Source organism: Nycticebus coucang, chromosome 2, assembly GCF_027406575.1.
Source record: "Nycticebus coucang isolate mNycCou1 chromosome 2, mNycCou1.pri, whole genome shotgun sequence".
In the NCBI taxonomy this organism is placed as follows: domain Eukaryota; kingdom Metazoa; phylum Chordata; class Mammalia; order Primates; family Lorisidae; genus Nycticebus; species Nycticebus coucang.
Window position 1 is genome coordinate 71,683,922 of NC_069781.1, and position 16,124 is coordinate 71,700,045.

Below are 16,124 nucleotides of genomic sequence, written 5' to 3' on the forward strand. Positions count from 1 at the left end.
GTTACTCTGAATTTGTAGGTGCAAGTTAAAACATGAAACTATTTTTGCTAATCCAGAAGATTCCCAAGAGCCCAATGTTTGGTAATTTCTAACATCCATTATCAATCCCACTATTGTGACTTCAAGGGTTAGACAGGTGGAATAAACATTGTATAAAAGAATACAAATAATGGATTCCTCAAAGATATAAATTTCTTTAATACTCTCCACCTGCACAGAACTGTTATAGATTGATAGGAGAGAAAGCTGTACCTTCATAATCAACGGAGTGGAATTAGGGTTGCTTCTGACAAGATATAACTCTATCTACAGGAACGAGCCTCAACGAGTAAGACGGAATCAATGGCAGAAGTCAAAGACTCTAGCTACTAGAGTTACTTGATACTTAACAATGAGAGTTAGACCGAGGTACATTCCAAAGTTTGAGGGTTTCAATAAATGTTTTTCAATAAATGAGTTAGATTCTTTAGCCCACAAGATGTACCAACAGTGTGGGGGTTGGTTATATAAAGACCATTACCTCAGGGAGCTCTAGAATTTAATTTTTTAACTATATTTCTACAGTGAAAAGGCTTTACTTTTGTTCAGCAGTCGAACAAAATAGACATTTGTAGCCCTAAAGGGCATGAATGACAACCACTGCTCAAACTACGGATGCTATTTATATCACAGCAATTAAAAAAAAAAAGCGATACCACCAAAAGGTCTATTCTTAATCACTGCAAGTGGATATTCTGCTCTTCATAAGAAGAAAGGAAAAGCTAATTCCAAATGATAATCAATGTACAATTTGCTCATATCTAACTGTTATCCCATTTGTTTAAATGAGCGAGTAAGTAAAATCATGAGCACAGTGAATAAACATAAGGAAAGGTCAAAACCCTTTTCATGTTTGGATTTTGATTTCACAGAACTGTTTGGGGAAAAAGAAATGGAATGTTATGTTTGTTACACACATATAACTTTGGTTATTACTCTTCTGAGTATAATAAATACTTTTCAGTAGATAATAAATGCATCTAATTACCTGGTTTATGCATTTCATTTTACAGAATGAGAATTCTAACCTATAAAGTGTGTTTTTATTTTTCATCATAAAATCTAAGTTTTCATAGCATGACAATATTCATCCAAGAATACACATATAATGGTATAATGGATAGCTGCTATCCAACGTAAATATTTAAATTCTCCTGAATTTAGATATATCCCTTTAGTATAAAGGGATATATTAAAATGAAAAGGAATTTAAAACATAATGCATACTGCCACACATTCCCAAATGGTAGGCAGAGAGAGTAATTTTTTATTAGACTTCATTTTTTGCAGCAATTTTAGGTTGACAGTAAATGAAGACACAAAGCCTTCCCATGTATGAGATACCTCCTGCCCCCACATATACCCCCATATAACCACCCTCATTATCAACATCCCGCCACAGAGGACATCTTTTACAACTGATGAGCCTACTTATCCATGTATCATCATCACCCAAAATCCATGGTTTTTATTAGATTTATTGTACATTTGATGGATTTGGACAAATGCATAATGACAGTTATCTACAACTGTAGTACTATACACAGTATTTTCATGGATAACAAACAAGGAGTAAATAAAATAATCTACTGAAGCTACTTTACAAATCCAACACCTGATAGTTGTGGCTATTTATCTAAACAATACTCAAATAGGACAAAGCAGGGGATCAAAACAACAATATCTAACTAGAACTACAAATACACAACCCCAATAGACAGTTATTTTGTGGGGGTCTTTGTCAGTTTCATGTCATTTCATTTGAATTTGGGCAAGGAACCATAACCGTAATTAACCATACCTTAATCCAAATTAAGGTATAATCTAAAATTATAACTAGTCTATTCTAAGCATATGATGGTTAAGCTGTGATACAGCTTTTTGTTTGGTGTTTCAACTAACATGAATGGAAAATGTAAGAAAATGGTAGCAAAATAGATCAGACTAAGTTATGAACCTATATTTGGAAATAGTGATGACACAGAAGGTCACAAATAAAGATCTGGTCCATCTCACTACAACCTCAAGCTTCCTACCTTATGCTCTATCACGTCAGAAATGATTCGACATTATATCAGGTTTTAGGGCTGCAATGGAGATAAATGAGATGGGTTATGCCCTCCAGATACTTAAAAACTACCAGGGAAAACTGAGTCCTGAGTGACATTTATTCTTTAGAACTGGTAAACAGAAAGACGGTTGCTCTATGAATATTGATTTCAGCCTTGCATACATCCTCTACTGACTCGCTCAGGTTGATGTCAAAGAAATTTACTACATTCTAATATATCAGTTTATTTATTTATTCTCTTGGATTAGATGAACTTAAGATGTCTTACTTTTAAAATAGTACTGATTGTTAACTCTATGATAAACTACTATTACAATGTAGTCTCTCTTTGTAAAAGCAATCTAAAAATTAGAATCACCACATATAATTATCATACATCTTAAGAAAAATAAATACAAGGTCAGGCCAGGAGCAGTGGCACATGCCTATAATCCTAGCACTCTGGGAGGCCAAGGCGGGTGGATTGCCTGAGCTCATGGGTTCGAGATCAGGCTAAGCAAGAGCAAGACTGGCATTGTGGCAAGTATCTGTAGTCGCTACTTGGAAGGCTGAGGCAAGAGGAGCACTTAAGCCCAAGAGTTTGAGGTTGTTGTGAGCTATGACACCATGGCACTCTACCAAGTGTGACAAAGGGAGACTGTCTCAAAAAAAACAGAAGAAGAAAGAAAAAGAAATACAAGATGTTTCAAAGCACCTAACATAAAAAGAAACGAATAGAATAATCTGGGCAGCTTCTGTGGCTCAAGAAGTAGGGTGCCAGTCCCCCACATAGTGGAGGTGGTGGTTTCAAACCCAGCCCCAGCCAAAACTGCAAAAAAAAAAAAGAAGAATCTTATGGCCCAAGCTAAATATGCTATAGGAATATTTTGCATTCCTGAGGAATAACTCTTACCTTCAGAGGGCATGTTAAAAAAAAATCCTAGGAAATAATTAGGAAGGACAGTTAGTGAAGTATAAACCAGCACTGAAATAAGATCTGACTTCAGGTACACTATTACAGATCTACCAGTTCCTTTACAGTCCCTCTTTAAAAAAAGGCTAGGAAGCCCGTGGAACCTTTAAAATTCACAATGTGAGATTGATAGCTCAAGAAGTCAAATCTAAAAACGGTTTTAGAATGTGATCACTCCAGGCAAAAAATTTAGAAAAATCATACTTAAATGTTTAGTAAAAATTAATATTGCAACACTCAGTGCCACATTAAATCAGGGTATTAAAGTCAAATATCAATACTATCAGTTACTTCTCTGAAATATTTAAAATGTAGTCAATTACTTTTCAGGAGAAATAGGAATGGAGCTTCATACACAAAGCATACTCAAAATGGATAAACTAATAAAAAAATTGGAATCCACTGTGAATTCAAATCATTTCCAATTATAAATAAGAGATAAGCGTCTTACAATCATTGTATTGACTTACTTTGTTGTTGTAATTGTCATTGTTGTTTGGTAGGCCTGGGCCGGGTTCAAACTCGCCACCTCTGGTGTATGTAACTGGCACCCTAGCCACTGAGCTATAGGCACAAAGCCTTCATGACATAAATTTCATCATGCAACTTTGATTGCAAAGACATTTAATTCCTTGTCATTAGAGATCACTAAGAAATAAAGCAAGGCAGCTGCACTGGCTCAGACCTGTACTCCTAGCACTCTGGAAGGCTGAGGTAGGAGGATCTCTTGAGCTCAGGAATTCAAGATTATCCTGAGCAAGAGTAAGACTTTGTCTCTATTGATAATAGAAAAATTAGTGGGGCATCATGTTGGGCAACTATAGTCCCAGCAACCTGGGAGGCTGAGGCAGGAAGATCACTTAAGCCCAGGAGTTGGAGGTTGGTGTGAGTTAGGCTGAGGCCACAAAACTCTAGTCTGGCCAATAGAGTGAGACTCTGTCTCCAATAAAAAAGAAGGAAGGAAGGAAGAAAGGAAGAAAGGAAGGAAGAAAGGTAGGAATCAAAAAAGAAAGAAAGAAAGAAAATGTTAATAGCATAACTGAAATCATCAAGCTGAGTAGCTGCTCTACATGAGTGAGGAACTCAGTGTTGAAAAACTCTAATCGTTTTTCATCTCTGACAATGTTCTGATTATTATTCAAAGAAAATCTTTAAGTAAAATGAAGGTAGAACCTATTTAAATGACAAAACGTGACATAGTAGATAATAGAATCAAAGACTAGAAGCAAGCTCAACTTTCAACAGGATTTTTAGGAAAAATAATTTACATCAAGACCATTGTATCCCTCAAATGGGCGGTCAGTTGTGAAATGATGTATGTCAAGTTCACAACCATGTACAACACAGAGCAGATACTCTAGTTTCTTTCTGTAAAAAGGTAAAGATGAGTATGTGGGGAAAGGACCTTATACTAGTTAAAAAGCTGAATCTGAGCGTCATTTCTTCAGGGTCACTGAGGAACCCACACCTTGACAGTTTCTTAGAACATTTATTTTCAAGAACTTGCAAAATAAGACTAGGCAGGAAAATGAAGCAAAATTTTGAGGTTTTGAAAAGTTAAGTATGGAGTTGATAAAATGGCAATCCTTGAAGGTTCTTAAGTAAAGAAATAATAGAGATATAGAGCTAGTATACAAGGTAATTTGGAGAGGCAATATGAGAAATACAGAGATGTGTAGAATTGCATACAAAAGCAAGGGTACAATCTTATGCTTTCACTAGATTTAAATTTGTCGACAGAGGGTGGGATGGGAGGAGGGGTTGAGCAATTCTAAAATAAGCCACTTACTGCTGTCCATGCATTTCTTTTACACCGGGCACAGAGCCATCCATCACAGATCTCATGAGAAGGGATACCATAACAACCTATAAAACAATAGGATGGATTCATGCATTAGGTCTCCTGCATCTTTAATAAAATATTTCATATCTCAGAATTGAAATAATAAAATTGAGACATCTGCCTATCATACTGTTATAAATCCACTGCTTAGAACAAAACATAAACAATTCTACCTCAAAATACTTTTGGTTGACATGCTTCATATCAGCCCTAGAAAACATGAGAGTATAAGTCTTACTGGTAACAAATACAACAGTACCATAAAGAATACTGATAATTCATAAATGGGCAGAAATAAAATTTCTAGACTTTCTAGTCCTCCACTCATTCAAAACATTTCAAAATATGAACCCTCAAGAAAATAAGAAAACCAATGGGCTCTCCACCGATGGTGCGTGAATCTAGAGGAAGAAAGGATAATTACACCTACTCATGCTTTTCCCAGAAGTATAAGAAAGAATGATCTGACCAGGAAAAATGGCAACAGCTACGTGCAACAGATGTGACAGGCCACACAGAAGTGAGAAACAAAGACCATGAAACACTGAAAAGCACCATGGATTATAGATTCATTTACTTGCATGAACCCGAACACAGCATTTTGCACAAGAAATCAGAAGACTAGTTCCATCCTCTTCTAGCAAAGCGCTGGGTGGAGAATATTCTATATTTTCTTCACTATAAATAAAACACATCTCTGGAATGAGGGGCTTGGTCTTTTCCCCCGGCGTAACCACTTCGTCTAATTTGGTCTCCCATCTAGCATCATTTTCTTCGTTGCTGCTATCTGGCTGAAAAAAACACAACATTTCCAAATGAGGGGAAAACATGGAAAAGTGCCCATAATTCGTTCTAGTGATTCAAATCCACAGACACCTGGCTGTAGCCACTAACTTGCAACTGCATTTCTTCCTGTTACTCCTTGACCCAAATACTAACTTTTTAACAATGCTGCTCCTCAGAGGTCCATACGGAGGCTACTGTGTAAGAACGAGATTACATTCACCATGGCTGCTCAGATAAGGAAACAAAGACCAACTAAAACTGAATTTTCCCAGAAATTATTGACAGAAAACGTCATTCTTCTGATGAGTTTTTTTTTCTTCTTTATTTCTACTAGGCTAATGAACCTGGTTTCATTGACGAAAGAATCTTACCTGCTTACACTGGTTCGATGACCACACATTTAGTCTGTGCAACAGAATTAAGAAAGACTTCAAAGGCTTCTGCCTCACCACAAAGTTTGAAAACAGCAGAAGAAATAATCTACCATGTGCCACTAAGAAAGGATAATGCATGAAAAACTAATCATCTCTCACCAAAATATGAGAAATACGTTTAGTATTTATTTGAAACTGTAATTTCCTTAAGAATTTTATATCGGTAAATTTCCCCAAATCTTAAAATTTCAGTTGAACTTGTATTAATTATCGGGATATATAGGCAGATAATGACGTAGAAATAAAAATCAATACACAATTTAACACAGAAATGTAGTGACCAAAGAAAAACACAAATAATGTTGGTCACTCACCAGTGGAAAATTCAAGAATAGGAAGTGAGTAAAATATTTTCTCTATTAACAAAGATATGAAAATTCGGCCCTCTCACATTTTTTTGCTCTGAAATTTCTGAATGTGATAGAGTTTACTTTGACATGGAACTCTAAGACAGATGTAATTTTGAATAAAATATTTCTGATTCTATTAAATGATAAACTTACCCCAAATACAATGTTCATGATAATGTATATTGTAACTTAAAATGGACCACATCATGCTACCATTAGTATATCCCGATGATTCACCTCATTTGTGTTAGTGCCAAAAAACGCGTCCCTTCATGAGGTGAGATGTTATTGGCATAACATACATAGAATAATTTATCAGGCACCAAGCATGCCTGCATGGTTAGGGTCACCCAGACGATTGCATTTTTATTGAGTCCTGGCTGCAACTTTTGTATGTTTCACATAGGAAGGTGAAGAGACACATTTAACATGTGGGCCCAAAGCTAACATTTATGTTATTTGAGAGTAATTATTTTTCAAACGAAAAACAGAGACTAAGTCTATGTCCTCCCTTTATACAAGATATTAAAAAATATAAAGTACTATCAGAAAAATATCTCTAAAGGAGGACTTAGAAATTGTTAGCTGGCCACGATAGGTCAGTAGTTAAAGCACCAGCCTTGTACACCAGACGCGGGCCTTGGGACCTCGCCTGGACCTGATAATCAAAGAAACAAACAAACAATAAAATTCCAAGAAAGTGTTTGTTATTCTGCTATCTTCCTCCTCTCGATGGGTACACTGAGCCTGTGATGATTCACAGGTAGCCTTGTGGGTGGGCAGTCACACAGTACAGTGAGGGCAAGAGAGACATGGACAGCACCCCCGTTACCTTGTAGTATGGCATGAGCAGAGTGCAGATGGCACAGTATGGCTCCATCTTCGCCACAGCTGCATTATACTCTTGTTCAGCCACAAAGTTAGGGGACCTTGTCTGCCAAAGGTGGATAAGCGGCTTCGCCCAAGACTCTGTTTCTTCCACTTCCTCCTCAATCGATGGAACCTCAGGCAATTCTTAAGGAAGAAGGCATGAAAACACAGTGAGAATGGGAACTAGGGAAAACAATAAATTAGTTATAAAAGTAACATATATTCGAAAGTACCTATGGTATCAATGCCCGACAGGAAACCTACTTTGTCGTTCATTGAGAGAACTAGAATAAAGGCAGTCTCCTTCTCATCCTCCTCATCCTGAAAAGATCACATCAGATCTCATGACCAGATGAACACCCATTCTACATGCCCTTCTCCATCCCTACCAGAAGTAAAGTGTTTTTCCTTTCAGCCTCACTACCTCCATGTTTCTCCTGGTACCCTACCACCTCCATGGTTAAGAAAAAAAAGTTGGGCGGCACCTGTGGCTTAGTGAGTAGGGTGCCAGCCCCATATACCAAGGGTGGTGGGTTCAAACCCAGCCCTGACCAAACTACAAGAAAAAAAATAGCCTGGCGTTGTGGTGGGCGCCTGTAGTCCCAGCTACTCGGGAGCTTGAGGCAAGAGAATCGCCTACGTCCAGGAGTTGGAGGTTCCTGTGAGCTGTATGATGCCCTGGCACTCTACCACAGACAATAAAGTGAGACTCTGTTTCTAAAACAAAAAAAAGTTTATGTGTAGGAGACGGTCTTCTAGTTCCCAGGGAAATTCACTCTCCCAGCAACTGCCCTGGCAATGATTTTACTTTCTTCACTTAAGATAGTACCTAGCTAAATAAAAGCTTAACTGGATTTAATTAAATTAATTTTCGAGTTCAATAATTTATGAAAATTAATATTTACTGAGCCCGTATAATGTACAAAGGAATGTACTGGCATTACCCAGATATAAAAGACAATCCTAAGTCAAATCTTCTTATTTACTCTGTATAATGCTCCTGAAAAGTCAAATCCTAGCATGTAAATCTGTTAACACAAAAGGAGAAATCTCCTCCATAAGAATGTCACTTCAAAAACTCTAATAGAGCTTGAAAAAATAGAAAAATACAAGACACAACACATGAGAAGACAATTCCTCGTGACTACACCAGGGGGCATCTAACAGGACAAGAGGCAGCAACAAGCTCCATGTAGTGACTGGTGTCTAAAATTCCTCACCAGTTCCTACTATATTGTCTTACGAATGAAGACCAACCGATTTAATTCTGAAGCACTGATGAGGCAGTGTGCTCTAGCCCTTGCCTATAATTCTAGCACTTAGGGAGACCCAGACAGGAGGCCTGTTTGAGGCCAGGAGATCAAGACAAGTCTGAGCAACAACATAGCGAGACTCTGTCTCTACAAAAAAATTTTTAAAGTATTAAAAATTTAAATACGGAGGTGTACAACTGCACTGGCAAGCTTCTCTGGAGGCTGAGGCAGGAAGATCACTTGCACCCAGGACTTTGAAGTTGCAGTGAGCTTTCATGATGACACTAAACCCTAGTTGGAGCAACAAGTGAGGCTCTGTTTCAATCAATCAATTGATCAATCAAGTTTAAAACTAAAGTGAAATAGTAAATACAAACTTTCTTTTTAAAAGAGATCCCTCGCTGCAATGTATCAAAGGTCAGCCGTAGACCCACATGTTTATATGATAAACATTTGCTTTTTAACAAGAAAAATTAGAAACAAATTTTAAAGAAAAAAGGGAATAAATTTTAAAGAGAAAAATAAAAATATAGTGATATGATTTTCTGAAAATGCTCTGCGATAAATATATATACCTATTATATAAAACCCACCTAATCAAATGGATATCAGAAAAAAGCAGGTGTTGCAATTTTATTTACAGATACAATAGGTTTTAAACCAAAAAAAGTAAGGAAAGATAAGGATGGTCACTTCATATTTGTTAAGGGCAACACTCAACATGATGAGATTTCAATTATTAACATTTATGTACCTAATCAGAATGTGCTTCAATTTATAAGAGAGACTCTAACAGACATGAGCAATTTGATTTCTTCCAGCTCCATAATAGTCAGAGATTTTTAACATTCCTTTGGGCAGTGTTGGATAGATCCTCCAAAAAAAAGCTAAGCAAAGAAATTTTAGACTTAAACTTAACCATGCAAACATTTGAATTTAACAGACATCTACAGAACATTTCATCCTAACAAAACTGAATACACATTCTTCTCATCAGCCCATGGAACATACTCTAAAATTGATCACATTTTAGGGTCACAAGTCAAACCTCAGGAAATTTAAAACAATAGAAATTATTCCTTGCATCATCTTGGACCATCTTGGAATAAAAGTTGAACTCAGTAACAACAGGCATCCGCATACTCATACAAAAACATGGAAGCTAAATAATCGTATGCTGAATGAGAGCTGGGTCATAGACAACATTAAGAAGGAAATTGCCAAATTTTTGGAACAAAACAATAATGAAGACACGAACACAAAGGCAGTACTAAGAGGGAAATTTATAGCACTGAAAGCCTTCCTCAAGAAAATGGAAAGAGAGGAAGTTAACAACATAATGGGACATCTCAACCAACTGGAAAAAGAATATCCCAATCGCAAACCCAGCAGAAGAAACAAAATAACGAAAATTAGAGCAGAATTAAATGAAATTAAAAACAAAAGGATTATACAACAGATCAATATATCAAAAAGTTGGTTTTTTGAGAAGGTCAATAAAATAAACCTTTGGCTAACCTAACCAGGAAAAAAAGAGTAAAATCTCTAATTTCAACAATCAGAAATAGTAAACATGAAATAACTCACAGACTCCTCAGAAATTCAAAATATCATTAATGACTATTACAAAAAACTTTATTCCCAAAAATATGAAAATCTGAAGGAAATGAACCAATACTTGGAAGCATACCTCCTTCCAAGACTTAGCCAGAATGAAGTGGAAAGGTTGAACAGGCCTATATCAAGTTCTGAAGTAGCATCAACTATACAAAATCTCCCTAAAAAGTAAAGCCCGGGACCAGACGGCTTCATACCAGAATTCTCCCAAACCTTTAAAGAGGAACTAGTACTTATGTTACTCAACCTTTTCCAAAATATAGAAAAAGAAGAAATACTATGCAACACATTCTATGAAGCAAACATCATCTTGATCCCCAAACCAGGAAAAGAAAATTATAGACCAATAAAATTATAGACCACTAATAAACATTGATGCAAAAATATTCAACAAGATCCTAACAAACAGAATCCAGCAACACATCAAACAAATTATACATCATGAGCAAGCGGGTTTATCCCAGGGTCTCAAGACTGGTTCAATATACATAAATCTATAAATATAATTCATCATATAAACAAATTAAAAAACAAAAACCATATGATTCTCTCAATTGATGCAGAAAAAGCTTTTGATAATATCCATCATCCTTTCATGGTCAGAACACTTCAGAAAATTGGTATACAAGGGACATTTCTTAAACTGATAGAGGCCATCTACAGCAAACCCACAACCAATATCATATTGAATGGAGTTAAATTGAAATCATTTCCACTCAGATCAGGAACCAGGCAAGGCTGTCCACTATCTCCACTGCTTTTTAACATTGTAATGGAAGTCTTCGCCATAGCAATTAGGGAAGAAAAGGTGATCAAGGGTATCCATATAGGGTCAGAAGAAACCAGACTTTCATTCTTCGCAGATTGTATATCTGGAAAACACCAGGATTCTACTACAAAACTCTTAGAAGTGATTAAGGAATACAGCAGTGTCTCAGGTTACAAAATCAACACTTATAAATCTGTAGCCTTTATATATACCAACAATAGTCAAGCAGAAAAAATAGTTCAGGACGCTATTCCATTCAAAGTAGTGCCAAAGAAGATGAAATATTTGGCAGTTCACCTTACAAAGGATGTGAAAAATCCCTATAAAGAGAACTATGAAACTCTAAGAGAAGAAATAGCTGAAGATGATAACAAATGGAAAAACATACCATGCACATGGCTGGGAAGAATCAACATTGTTAAAATGTCCATACTACCTAAAGCAATATACAATTTTAATGCAATACCTATTAAAGCTCCACTGTCTTACTTTAAAAGATCTCAAAAAATTAATACTTCATTTTATATGGAATTAAAAAAAAAACCTCTAATAGCCAAGACACTACTCAGAAATAAAAACAAAGCAGGAGCAATTATGCTACCAGACCTCAGACTATGCTATAAATCGATAGTGATCAAAACTGCATGGTACTGGCACAAAAACAGAGAGGTAGATGTATGGAAAAGAATAGAGAACCAAGAGATAAACCCAGATACTTACCATTATTTGATCTTTGACAAGCCAATTAAAAACATTCAGTGGGGAAAAGATTCCCTATTTAACAAATGGTGCTGGGTGAATTGACTGGCAACCTGTAGAAGACTGAAACTGGACCCACACCTTTCACCATTAACTAAGATAGACTCTCACTGGATTAAAGATTTAAACGTAAGATATGAAACTATAAAAATACTAGAAGAAAGTGCAGGGAAAATTCTTGAAGAAATTGGCCTGAGAGAGTATTTTATGAGGAGGACCCCTGGAGCAATTGAAGCAGCTTCAAAAATACATTACTGGGACCTGATCAAACTAAAAAGCTTCTGCACAGCCAAGAACACAGTCAGTAAAGCAAGCAATCCAAAGAGAACTCAAACATATTGGCAAGAAAAGAACAAGTGATCCCATCTCAGGCTGGGCAAGGGACTTGAAAAGAAACTTCTCTGAAGAAGACAAGTGCAACGGCCTACAGACATATAAAAAAAAGCTCATCATCCTCAATCATCAAAGAAATGCAAAACAAAACTACTTTGAGATATCATCTAACTCCAGTAAGATTAGCCCATATCACGAAATCCCAAAACCAGAGATGTTGGCGTGGATGTGGAGAAAAGGGAACATTCTACACTGCTGGTGGGAATGCAAACTAATATGTTCCTTTTGGAAAGATGTTTGGCGAACACGTAGAGATCTAAAAATAGACCTGTCATTCGATCCTACAATCCCTCTACTAGGTATATATCCAGAAGACCAAAAATCACATTATAACAAAGATATTTGCACCAGAATGTTTATTGCAGTCCAATTCATAATTGCTAAGTCATGGAAGAAGCCCAAGTCCCCATCAAACCATGAATGCATTAATAAATTATGGTATATGTACACCATGGAATATTATGCAGCCTTAAAGAAAGATGGAGACTTTACCTCTTACATGTTTACATGGATGGAGCTGGAACATATTCGTCTTTGCAAAGTATCTCAAGAATGGAAGAAAAAGTATCCAATGTACTCAGCCCTAACATGAAACCAATTTATAGCTTTCTTATGAAAGCTATAAACCAATTATAGCCCAAGAAGGGGAAAGGGGAGAAGGAGGGGAAGGGACAGAAGGAGGGAGGATGGGTAGTGGGAGGGTAATTGATGGGACCACACCTATGGTGCATCTTACAAGGGTACATGTGAAATTTACTAGGTGTAGAATATAAATGTCTTAACACAGTAACTAAGAAAATGCCATGAAGGCTATGTTAACCAGTTTGATGAAAATATTTCAAATTGTATATAAAACCAGAACATTGTACCCCGATTGCATTAATGTACACAACTATGATTTAATAAAATAAATAAGTAAACCCTTTTAATCATTTTTTTACTTTCCTTTGATGTGTTTGTTAATATGCAGCTGAGGAAAGCATGTAATCCTAAGTATGATGATGGTTATTCAGACTGTAATACAACTATAAAGTAGAAAGTACTGGTACATTCCTGAACATAAATATTTTGTTCGGCTGAAATTTCCTCATGAAATTCTACATTCTTCCCTTATCTCCAAGAATCCATGTTTACCCTGGAACTATGCCACCACATGAGGATAGATTGACATTAACCCTTCCTATAACTTCTCCAGGATTGATGAGATTCAGATAAATGGAAAGCTTAATATTTTAGCAATCCAAGAGAGGTCTGGTGGTCCTAATGACTTAATTCTAAATAAAAACTCTCCCTCTTCACCCGCACACAATCCTCTACTCATCCTGTCTCAGGTTCTTCTCAGTGGACCTTCATTAGCTTACTTTTGGGAAACACACTTGTAAATTTCCAACATCCAGAAGAGGGAAGAATTTTCGTTCCACTTTAGCCTTTAAATGTTTTGATCATTTAGCATCAATATGCCCAGGAATTTCTGCTTTCCCACGATTTGTCTCTGCTTCTTGAGTGCACATGCAGTTTCACTAGCGGCACTTCTATGGGTCCCGTGCTGTCCTTCAAGGTTTGAAGTAGTCCATGTAACATGATGAAAACTATGTGAGAGATCATTTCTTACTACAGTACACAGTTTAGCGTAAAGACAAACTGCTCACACGGTATGCAGATACACACAACACTGGAGTTCACCAAAATACCGTTGGGAGTGGCTATGAAATTATCACAGTACAGTAACTAATACTGTTAATTTAATGTAGTTATGGTGTTATACTGCATCTTTGCTTAAATTTCTCTTGATGGCTAATGGCACCACATACGGTCTGTGTCTATGTGTGTAAATTTTAACAAACTTTAACTTTTTATAATAGATATAGGTATATTTTATGGTAGTGCATGATACAATAGACTAGTACCTACATATATTTTATGCACACGTGACATCCCATTTTCTAAACTTTTTCACTATTTCTACACTATGTGTTTCATTTCTTTCTTTGAATTATCCTAAATCATTTGCAAAACGTCCAATATATTTATTAAAAATAAGTTCACATATAAGTAGACCTGCCAAGTCCAAATCTGTGATGTTTACAGGTCAACTGTAATTAATAGGCAACAGCGGCTCTCAAAGTATGATCTTCAGAATCCAGGGGACGCACAGTCTTGTCTCATGGCATCTATGTGGTCAAAACTTCTTTCATAATAACACAAAGATGTTCTTTGTTTTGTTGACATTTTAATGGTGACAGAAGAGCAATGCAGGGTAAAATTCTTGGTGTCTCTGCAGGAATCGAGTCAGTAGCACCACAACAGTCATATTCTTTCTTTACTATCTCACATTTACAGAGGAATAAAAAGCCAATTTCACATAACAATGTCCTGCGTGAAAAACAAAAAGTATTGATTTTATTAAGTCTATAACAAAAAGGGATGTATGCAACAGCGGACAGGATGGCTCACGCCTATAATCCTAGTACTCTGGGAGGCTGAGACAGGTGGATTGCTTGAGTTCAAGACCTTGAGACCAGCCTGAGCAAGAGTAAGACTCTGTCTCTATTGAAAATAGAAAAACTAGAGTGGCACCTCTGGCTCAAAGGAGTAGGGTACCGGCCCCATATGCCAGAGGTGGCGGGTTCAGGCCCAGCCCTGGCCAAAAACTGCAAAAAAAAAAAAAATTGAAAAACTAGCCAGGCATTGTGGCAGGCACCTGGAGTACTGGCTACGTAGGAGGCTAAGGCAAGAGCATCTCTTGAGCCCATTATTAAGGATGCTCTAAGCTATAACACGAGGGCACTCTACCCAGGGCAACAGAGTAAGACTTTGTCTCAATAAAAAAGAAAAAAAAAGTGGGGAGGGGATGCGTTCATAAAGTAGTTCAGGGGTTGGCTTAAGGAAAACCACATGTGCAATTAATTGAATATAAGGCTGAATTACCTGCCTTTCTCATGGAGCACAATTTCTACTAGAAAAAAATTATTAAGAAATGAATTATGGTAGTTCAGACTTGAATAGCTGACAAGAATTTTCCTGATAACTTACAAGAAAATAGATCATTTTAAGAAAAACAATTGAGACTGTTTGCTGACAATGATAAACTTTAAGCTTACAAGTCAAAATTAAAAATCTGGAAAACGTGTATCACTATTGTGAGCTTGACAGCTTGCCAATGCGTAAATCTGTTTCTGATGAGATTGACGATAATAACAAATGTAATTATTTATAGTATACAATGAGATGTGTCAACACTTAAAAGATGTAGATAGCTCAGATCTTTGCATACTAATGAGTGATATTAAAAAAAAATCACACATGGGTTAAAATTCCATTCAAAATGAATAACTGCCTGCTACAGTGGCGTATGCTGTCTACTCAGGAATCTAAGGCAGGAAGACCCCTTGTGACTAGCAGTTCGAGACCAACACTAGACGCCATCTCTTAAAAAAAAAAAAAAGGCAAGATAGGACAATGAATTTATAGCTGAATAAAGTACAAAAAGTTGACTTATAAACTCTACATTGCCTTAAATCATAAAGAAACTACCATTGTCAAATGTTGGTGTCCGGTTGAAGAAGAATATCAATAATTATCTTAACAGGCTATTAAATACAGACAGCTCCCTGGGCAGCGCCTATGGCTCAGTGGGTAGGGTGCTAGTCCCATATACAGAGGGTGGCAGGTTTGAACCCAGCCCCTCAACAAATACAACAAAAAAATAGCCGGGCATTGTGGCTGGCGCCCCATAGTCCCAGCTACTCCAGAGGCTGAGGCAAGAGAATAGCCTAAGCCCAGGAGTTGGAGGTTGCTATGAGCTGTGATGCCACAGCACTCTACGGAGGGTGATAAAGTGAGAAGAAAAGTTTAGAAAAGTTTCTCAAAAAGAAAAAAAAAAATACAGCTCCCTTTCCAACCTATCTTTGGGAAGCTAGATTTTTCATCATACACTTCAACCCAAAGTGCAACCATAGTGCAAAAGATTCAAGATGGAGCAAATATT

The 16,124-nt window shown here is 36.7% G+C and overlaps 1 protein-coding gene across 10 annotated transcripts in view; it reads right to left on the reverse strand.

Annotated features, from left to right (window-relative positions):
- Positions 1–16,124, reverse strand: part of KDM4C (lysine demethylase 4C) — a 447,042-nt gene that overhangs the window by 170,487 nt on the left and 260,431 nt on the right. For 9 of the 10 annotated variants that reach the window (XR_008376280.1, XR_008376284.1, XR_008376282.1 and 6 more), the window contains 3 exons: positions 7,308–7,489; positions 5,483–5,696; positions 4,852–4,928 (listed from right to left, as the gene is read on the reverse strand). Coding sequence is in view for 7 of the 10 variants with exons in the window: in XM_053573098.1 (XP_053429073.1) it covers positions 4,852–4,928; positions 5,483–5,696; positions 7,308–7,489 (473 nt within the window). In the remaining 3 variants the exon portion in view is untranslated. Of the gene's footprint in view, positions 1–4,851; positions 4,929–5,482; positions 5,697–7,307; positions 7,490–16,124 lie in introns of those variants that run through there. The other variant, XM_053573137.1, reaches the window with a different exon arrangement.